This window comes from Lasioglossum baleicum, chromosome 10 (assembly GCF_051020765.1).
Source record: "Lasioglossum baleicum chromosome 10, iyLasBale1, whole genome shotgun sequence".
NCBI lineage: Eukaryota > Metazoa > Arthropoda > Insecta > Hymenoptera > Halictidae > Lasioglossum > Lasioglossum baleicum.
The window spans coordinates 4,213,339-4,223,412 of NC_134938.1; the positions used below are offsets into that span (position 1 = coordinate 4,213,339).

Consider the following 10,074-nt stretch of genomic DNA (forward strand, 5'->3'; position numbering starts at 1 on the left):
TTATATTCGAAATGAGATTAGAGATACAGGATGTTATTAACCGCGTTCGTTTTGCGGCTTGCAGGAGATAAGACAGAAGATTGTCCAGGAGTATCACGAGGCGAAACGGGACCCTGTACATAAGCGAACGAAATGTCGGTTCCACTATCTGCACGACAAGCTGAGCCACATTAAGCGGTTGGTCTTCGAGTACGATTCGCAGAACTGCGGCGGCAGTATGCCGGCCGCGTCCACCGCCGACGGTAGCAACGCAATCCAGGATATCAACAGTTTGCACTACTGACATAAACTGAAAAGGCCACCTCTTATCCTCTACCTTATCTCGGTTGTCGATACGCTGCTGTCTCCGTTGTCGCAGAATTTGCATTTTCTCGGCATGTTCCAAGGCTGATCTAAACAGTCCACATGGTTCCTGGGTTCTATCGCCGAAAGAGAAAATAAAAAGCATATAACTAAACCAGTCGTGTACTCTGAGCCGGAGTTACAAGATATTCATAACGCATCACAGGGAAGAAGATGAAGATTAAGAAGAAGAAGAAGGTTAAGAAGGCAAAGAAAAAGATACCTTCACGGTGCGAACCCATTCGCGCGAAGGTCGAAGATTTCTTTGTAATCGTGATTAAAACGCGACTGTGATCTCTCCGACCTTTGCCGCGTGTTACGCACCGTTCGCTGTGCGTTTGACCAACGGGTTAATCACCGATGAAGGCTTTACGACAATCGGTACGTTTGCAAAGCGCGGGGATTGGGGGATGGGGTCGCGAGAAAGAACGAACAAGAACGAATAGAGCAAGCGAAGGCGGGAAGGGGTAGGAAACGAGAAAGTTGATAACCGCTAAAACGGAGAAGAAGAAAACCGCGCGTGGTTTAAAAGGGCATTCGCGGAGAGTCCAGGTGTGTAGTAAACCGCGCGTATGTGTGCTTTTTTTACGCGGTTGTCCTCCGACGATAGGATAGGGATGAGGATGATGATGATGCTGATAAACGATAGACTCTATCGGAGAGGCGACGAACGAAGGCAAACGGGAGGAGAGCGAGTAATTAACTCTACGATAAGTTACTTACCGTGCGCACGTCCAAGTGTGTCGTCCAGTTTAAGAGTACGTAGAATTAAAGGAAACAAAGAAACAAACAAAAAGAAAATAAACGTCGATACGAAGAAGAAGAAGAAAAAAAAACGAAACAAAAATGCGAGAACGCGCGAGAAGTGGGTCCAAAAAAAATGGTAGTAGGGCTTATCACGTGCCACGGTCCGGGGGAGACTAAATACTGCTTTTCTTTTCCGCCGGAAGGAAAAAAAAAATAATGAAAGGGAGACTATAGCACAGGGAGACTGTCCACGAGCCGGCGCGCGGATCAAGCGTTGGATTCCGCGCCTGCTGCTCGCCATTACTCTTTTCTTCCTACTATACATTTCTCTCTTCTGTCCCCCGTACTATTTTTTGTTGTTCTTTTTCTTTCTTTCGCTTTCTCGTCTTCTTTTCCCCGTTGTTCTCCGCCGGAGCGAGAGCGGAACACGGGACACGCGACACCGAAAACACAGCTTTCCGCCAGGGAGAGAGAGACTCGGTTGTTCTTCTTCAGGTTCTGACGAGCAGAGCCTCGGGTTCCCGCGAGAGGCCTCCTCCCCGGAGGGCTGCTTCGACTCGGCAGACAAAAGCGAGCGACACAACTCGAGGGATGATCAATCGCGCGATAGACCGTCGGACAACGAGAAACGGCGAAACACGTAAAGTACTCTATTTAGAATTACCTGCCATAAAGTGATAATTGACCGAGCAAAATCAACTGATCGCGGCCGGTCGAGCCTCGTCCGAGAGCGGAGCAAGAGGCTTAGACGGCTGTCTACGGATGATTGAAGATTCACGCGATCGCTCGTAGTGATTCCGGTTGTGTATATCGTAACGCTAGGGTAGACCCATTTTTTACTATTTCGAACGCAGTAGTCATTGAAAGGGAGAATGCTGAGCGCCATCGTCATCGATTTTACACGCGGCAACGTGAAAATGTTAAAAAAAAAAAAGAAGAAGATATGAATATGGAATACGATAATATTAATATTAATAATAGTAATGATAACGATGATGTTACGAGGAGTCGAGACACGAAGACAGGTTTCGTTAGTAATTAATAATCGTCGTCGGCGATAACATATAGTTATACATTGTACAGGTGCGCCTTTTCTTCGCGTGCAAGTAATACCTTCTTCGTGTAATTATTATTACGACGATGAATACTATTAATATTATTATCGTCGCCATTGCTATTATATTATTGTTCGGATAGGTAGGTAGGTTAGGTACACGCGAGAGAGCTGCGTTAGGCCCTACGATTCGCCTGGAACGAAGGAAGAGAAACGATGTTAAGTATACGTACAGGGTGACTCGTAATTACGTGTCGGTTGCTCGGAGGATAAACGCGGAACGTGAAATCAGAGAAATTCTTTGCACCGAGAGATAGATTTCCATCGTTTTACCATCTTAAATAGAAGTCTCGTCTGCTTGAAATAATTAAGGAATCCACATGTCCGAGAACTCTGTAGATTAGAAATTGAATTCATTCCATCGAATGTTCCGCGACGTCGATCCCTTCATCAGTTTCCGGCAGACACGTCCTCCGCAATCTACGACACAAGGCCTACGTATGTTCTTGCTCTGTGTTCCGTGTTTTAATTCTCCACGCCGCCAATCTCCAATTACGAATCACCCTGTTGAGCCAATGTTTTCCACTGAATGTGTGACGAAAGTTTATGACGTTGATGTTTCTGATGCCTTTTAAATCTTTTTTGCTGTATATTAATTTGATTATCGTTTTTATATATACGAGCGTAGATGAACTGTCGAACCGGGGTACACCTTTGTGCAACGGTTCACATTTTACATTATCGCGTGTTCTTCTTTATTTCCGGTTTCTTAGTCGACGTTGCCTTCTAGATTCGTATACGACACGCGCAAAGTGAACTTTTTCTTCGTTGCGTGCTGGTTTTGTTTCACGTTCGACAAGCTGTTCGCGCGTTTGGTTCTGGCAAAGTATTGTGATAGGGTTGACGATGAGAAACAACGGAAGAAAGAACACAGCTCGCGTTCGTCCGACGTACAGGGTGCCTCGAAACGTGTCTTTGCTTTTTCAACGTACTTTTTGCTTTTTCACCGAAATATCGACAATTTATTCGGCAGCTTTACGAATTGGTTTTACCTTCGTGTTACGTCGATACCTGAAAGGCTTCTACGATGTTCAATCATTCGACTTGTTAAGTTTCGTATTGTTACGCATTAATTGTAAATTAATTTATCCAAGAAAGGGTAGAAGTCTGCAGCAATGTTGCTGTTCGTCTTCGAGAGTCTATCTGAAACAGGTAGTGTCGGGTATTGACAGAAAAGGTTGTTCGAAGAACCAAAACACTGTGTCCTTTTGCTTCGTACGTAACATATCGCGAGTCGAATGTTTGTTTAAACGATTGCCTCGTCGTTCATCGCGATTCGCAGTGAAGCAAACTGCGGGTGTAAAAGTAAAACGCGACGCTTGGCATGTTCGCGAATGTCTTTCGGTGAAACGATTCATTTCCTGGACGCGTTCCGGTTTTAATCAACTAACGACTAATTACCCGATCACGTAATCCACGATACCGTGCATCCGTAGTTCGAAACGATAAGATTTGTACAGCTTCTACGATACCCGTTCGAGCCTTTCCTTCCGCGATTCGGATTGCGACAGCAATCAAACGATATTTTCTTTGATTTAGTCTGCGAATCTTATCCAAGCATGTGAAACGTGAATTTTTGTTGTGTCTTTTATCTAATGCGTATATCATTTTTAATTGGAATTCGTAGTGTAACGTGAATTTAATGGTTTTATGTTTGACAAATTTGCCTGATTGACGAAGACACGTTTTTTTAAGAGAGTCGGTTGTACGACGGTATTTCTGTTATGTTTTTGCTGGAATTTTATCGCGCATCGTTCCGTTGCGATTTAGCACCCTCTTTTTTTATCCGCGCCACAGTCGCGTTATTTATAAACCGAAAAGAAAACGACAACAGTCAAATTTCAGTGAAAGAGAAACACCTTTCAGAACGAATTATCGGTCGCTTTATCGAGCATTATAAAAGACACCTTCAGCAAAGTACATCATGTTAACGAGAAAAAGAGTGTTCTAGAACAGTTCGAAATTTCAGTTCGCCGATGATCGAAATTTAGTTCTATTAGTTCGTAAGTCGGTAGTCGTTTAATTTATTATTTTATCTTTATCTCCGTAAAAAGAAAACTTCCAAAAAAAAAACAAACAAACCAATGAATTCCACTTCTTTCGCTTGTTCTTTGTCTTTTGTTTCTGTAATCTACCACTCCCTTCTTATTTCTCTGTGCAATGTATTTCTTCTTTATGTTATGTTTTGTCTGCAATTATTGTTAACGTTCCGCTGATGGCCCCGCGCGTATTTCGACACGTTAAATTACAATTTTCCTGCGGCCGAACGGTAATATCGAAAATTTTTGTCCACGAGACGTATCATCACATGATGGAGGAGGAAACGGAGAATTTTGAGCGCTTCTGGAATGCATGGCACAGTGTTGACAAGTATTTCGCTACTGATCGGAACGAGTACTTGCGAGGACGCGAGAATCACACCGGAAATGAACGTCAGGATCTAATATGCTAACCGATTTTTATACATATATAGATACAGGGCGAGTCGCCTAACGTTATCACCTCGAATAGATTTGTTGTTTTCAAGGATACATTAAATGACTTGAGAACAAAGTTGAATGGTAAAATATCGAGGTCATCTTCATTTTTTTAAATGGAACCACCCTTTTTTAAACGTCTACGATGATAGTCCCTTCAATTACGAATTCGGTGACTATAATTACTCAAGGTCATTCAAGGTCACGGACAGAAAAGACGTGTAAAACGAAAATATGGAAGCAGAATACCTGTAATTCATAAATGTTCGAAATGATGACCGTCTACGTCGATGCATGCCTGTAAACGGATTTTGTGGGAATGTTAAACTCTGACAAGTACATCCGAGGTGAACTTCGCACATGCTGTGATGTTGCTCTTGTACACAGTCTCTTTTAGCAGACTCCACAAAAAGAAATCCACTGGATTTAACCCTTTGCACTCGAAGCAATTTGAACTCCAAAATGTTGTAATTTGAAATTGTAGAAATACAATGACGAATCACTGTAATTGTGAAAGGAGTAATTGCAAAATTACAGTAACTGTAATCGTGTCTAACAATTACTTCAGTGTAATTGTTCTTTTAAACCACTAATTTTTATGTTTCGGACCATTTAACCGTTTTCTTATTGTAATTATAATCCACTTTTGCATACGTAATTGACGATGTAATTAAATACTCATGTAATTAATTATTATTGCCCAACTCTGGCGTGTAAAACTCTCCGCGTCTCTTCCTTTCCCATACGCTGTCCTTCCTTGCGCACGAAACGTTCATCGTCGATTAAACCACTAAATACAGTTGAAATTATATCGTGTTTGGTCTTATTTTAATCAGAAAAATACCACAAATATATTGGTGAAAGTTTCATAAAAAAATAAGTAATAATAAAAAAGATTTTTGTTTTTTTTGGGGACGCACAGGTCATTGAACTGTGCCGACATTACTACAGTTGCGTTTATCGTGTACGTCCTTTTTGCGTTTACAGAGGATTCACTGTACAATCAAGAAACTTGAAATTTGTAGATAGAATACATTGGGTTATACAAAATGGTGTTTGTTTATTGTCATTGCTAAAAATCGGACATTTCATATGCAACAACCTAATAGATGTTCGAAAAAATGGTGGTTCCGTTTAAAAAAATGAAGGTAACTTTGATATGCTCTAAGAAAAAATTACATGAAAACAAAAATTCTTTCAAAACATTTAATCTATTTTCGAAAACAACAAAGACATTTGATGTGACAACGTCAGGTGACTCAGCCTGTATATATAAATATATATGTATAAAAATGAATATATATTATAAATATATATCAACGATTTACGAAGTCTATCGTGTGTGTGTTCATAGATAAATCGAGGATTGTAAAATCGGTACGTCGGAATACATGGGTTGTAATTAAAGAGGTACAGGAATTGGTTAATATATTTCGTTGTTATGAATTGGACTACGCTCCGATTTGTAGATAATATTAATATAGGTATCTTATTTTTTTTGCTCACTTTTTTCCTTGCATTTACAAACAATTACAAAAAAAAAAGTATGTAATAAAAATTATGAAATATTATGTTTATGCGTTTCTTTTTATTTTCATTTCATTACACTCTCTCGCCGTTTATTATTTTCTGTTCTTTCTCTCTGTCTCTCTCTCTCTCTCTCTCTCTGTCCCTGTTATGTTTTTTTTTCTCTTTTCATTTGTAGCAGAAACGCAGGCGAATGTCCGAGGAGCGAAATAAACGCGGACGAGTAGAACAGAGTTGATCAGAGATTTCGTTCATTTGCCGAGTGAAAAGAGTGGAATTGCGGAGATGATAGGACGAGAAAGGAAAAAAGAATTTTCAGGGATTCGTTTCGACACTGTCATATATACTGTGCCATACATATCCACTTCGGTGTACGATGGTTCAGTGAGAAACAAAAAGGACGATCTATATATATATAGGTGGGTTCCGGTCCGGCAATCCGATCGACCAATTTTTTCTTTATTCGCTCGACAAAGGTGATATTCCCTTTCGCTGCCTCTGCACTTTGTTTTCGGGGTTAACGCGGCAGCTCGTTAACCCACATACGGAGCGGCCGTTTCCATTTTACCTAGAAAATATTTTCTACGGAATTTCGGAGCAACGAATAACGCTAAAACGATACCTTTAAGACCGAACGAAATTTCTTCCCGGTTCATCAAGTACGATAAGATGGAGGACCTAACTACGTGGCATATCTTGATTATCACTGTATCCGTTTTATAACTACGAATATAATTATATTAGAACGAATTCGTTTCCGAGCGGAAAAAGCGTCGAGAAGAAATTTTCCTCGAACCTTTAAACGCGAGATTCTTCGATGAAAAAAAACCCGGTCGACGAACAGAGTATAAGCAGTGCCAAAGAGACTGAGCTAAGACACACACATATACACACACAGAGAGACCACACGAGAATACTAGGAGTTCCAAGTGCAACTTACGTAAACGATGCAATAAATGTTTCACGGGAGAAATACTTAAAAAGTGAAGTAACGAGAACTATGGAGGAAAGAATGGGGGAGGGGGGAAGGAATCGAGTTTGTCAATGGTTCCTTCAGACTCGCGAAACTGTCCCTCGCGATCCTGGCAGAACTCTCTGTACAGAAAGTAACGTCTTCGCGAATGTAAGTGCTCTTAACAATGCATTTGATAAGTCGTAATAATTGTTTCCGTGCATTCGTTGCCGCTTTCGCTGCGAAAGCTTCTTCGAGCATCAAAAAAACAGTTCATCTCTCCACCCCTTTTCCGGTCCGTATCCGTGAACTTCGTACAATCGTTTCCCTGGATGTTTACCGTGTACATCGGTCGCCGGTAGTGATGGGACCTGAATCGCAAAAGATTCGAGTCACTTGCAAGAAAGTCTAGAAAATCTTCGTAGTCTTGAAAGTCTTGAAAGCCTTCAAACTGTGGGAGGTTTGTAAGAATTGGGACTATTGAAATGTTACGTCTATCACGAAACGATTATTGCCAGCTGGGAATTTTTGAATGAAGAAATTGAATGAAGAGAATGAAGAAATTGGCTGAGTGAAATATAAAACGGTAAAGGATTAGAAAACTTTAAGAACATTCCAATGTCGTTTTTAATGCAACGAAGTCATTAAGGGATGAAATCATTTTTTATTTTATTCCTGCGTCCCACAATCAATGAGGAACATTTTTATTTTGCATAAAGATCCGCAGTGTAATTATTACGTCATTGGGATGAATAACAGTGTGAACGTACCAATATGGTAATTAGACTGCGGGTTTTATGCATTTATGACAAAAGTGGGGAGGTGTAATTTAAAATAGGAAGATTTAAACATACTATTATATTATTTTCAACCTACTAAACGTGATAGGGAAGAAAATAAATTTCTATTTCACTCCAGTTTGTTGCAATTCAGGCAAGAATATTTTCCTTTGCATAAAGATCCGCAGTCTAATGATAATATTTATTATGAAACCTTGAACAAAAGGGTATAACATTTATTGGGTTGGCAAGAAAGTAATTTCGGTATTTTAAGGTGAAATAGAGCCCAATTTTTTTTATCCAAACAATGAATTTTAATAAATAAGATATTTTCCCTTTTGTTCGATGATCCTTTGCCAAAGAGAATAAATAAGAAAGTATTTTATTGATTTAAAGATTTAAAGTTCAACGCTTGAATAGAGAAATTCGATTTTGTTTCACCTTAAAATACCGAAATTACTTTCTCGCCAACCCAATATTAAGATTAACAAGACTTTTAAAATTTTCAAGACTTTCAAGAGTTTGAAGAATTTCTTCGAAACTCTGTGGCGATCGATTTGTTCGGAAACTTTGTAAGACAGAGTAGCGAATGCCCATCACTAGGGTAAGGTAGAGTGGGAGACTAGTCATAATCTGGCGACACACTGCCCAGTCCCGACGTACACGATCAATATCAATATGTTCTCAATTCTCTGAACGATTCGTACGATATCTTTCCCTAAAACGAACGTAACTCGGTTATAATGTTCCACGAAATTAAGAAAAAAGTAACCAATAAAATCGGGGGAGTTGATTTCGCGTTTGGAATCGTTCTCCTTTGTTGCATGTTTGATTCGCCTTGAAACGATCGTAGTGCCTTCTTTTTCATTTGTTCTTGGCTTTCGGAAACGAACGATTATTGTCGGACCCGTACTGTTTCGCGAGATCGACCGACGCGATCGCTATCATTTTGTTCTCTCCCCCGTTTCGTTAGATAAGTCGTAGAGATCCGTGCGACTGATAGCCAATTGGATCTACCGCGGTCAGGATCGTTGAACCGTCGAGATCGTGGAAAGTGATTCATGCTTATCGTCGATTACTTGCGAACACATATACATATACGGTAGTGTCTTATCAGCTAAATGTCATTGAATGATATTTAACTCCGACGTAGAAACAATGTGTGTGCAGAATAAAGTTCTCTCGAATCAAAGTGTGTGTATCGACCCGCGCAAAGTGCTCGAACAGTACGTCTCTCTCTCTCTCTCTTTCTCTCTCTCCCTGTCCACTCTCTATCTCTCTATTCACATACTCTTTAATTTGTTCGAAGCTTAAGGGTGAAAAAAGGAAAACACAGAAAATCCAAGTGCCAATTCTAGCGAAGCGAGAGTAAAGGACTATACATACATATACATATATATATATATATATATATATACATATAACAAAAGAAAAAATATATATATACAAGAATACTTAGCGTAATTTTATGTGCATTATTTCGTACGTGAAAACGATATCAACTCGCGAGCGAGCCGACAAGGAGGACAAACTCTAACACGCGTTATCTTTGCTTCGATATTTGCTCGAACGATCGACGCCATTCGTCGCCGAGGCGGACATCGGTCACCGACGAACATCTCTCCGTTCGCGCCGCCTTAATTTCAAGTAATTCGATTGGCGTGGACGGGGTAAAGTACGCTGGAACCACGTCCGCCGCGCTGGTGAACGCGTTCAGAGGCAAACATGATCGTGGAGGGATACATAATCAAATTTTATCTAAGACTCTTCCTTGTTCGCCCGCGAATACGCACCATTATCGGAGGGGCATAACAGTTAGACAAATTTTTAACGAGAAATTTATCCACGCGACTTCACGCGCGAGGTAACCGGACGAACATCAGCGAAATGTGTCGAGAAAGAATCCTTGGACACCTGGTCCACGCGAACATCTTCTTCGGTGTCTTTCGGTGGGCGGTATCTAATTCGCGGTTCGATCGAGCTAGGCAATTTCCTCGTTCGCAATCCTCGTTTGCTCAATTCGATCGGGAATGCTCCCCTCATTTCGCTTTGGCTGTTCGTTTCTATATTAACACGTTGCCGACCGGTGAATATAGCATAATTTTGAAAAATCTATGACACATGGCTAAACACTTT

The 10,074-nt window shown here is 40.5% G+C and overlaps 1 protein-coding gene across 1 annotated transcript in view; it reads left to right on the top strand.

Annotated features, from left to right (window-relative positions):
- Su(tpl) (Suppressor of Triplolethal) overlaps positions 1-9,355 on the top strand; it is a 130,613-nt gene extending 121,258 nt beyond the window's left edge. Inside the window, exon 10 of the mRNA XM_076432024.1 lies at positions 65-9,355. Within this exon, the coding sequence (XP_076288139.1) occupies positions 65-283 (219 nt within the window). The 3' untranslated portion in view covers positions 284-9,355. The remainder of the gene's footprint in view (positions 1-64) is intronic.
- The last annotated feature ends 719 nt before the right edge of the window (positions 9,356-10,074 follow it).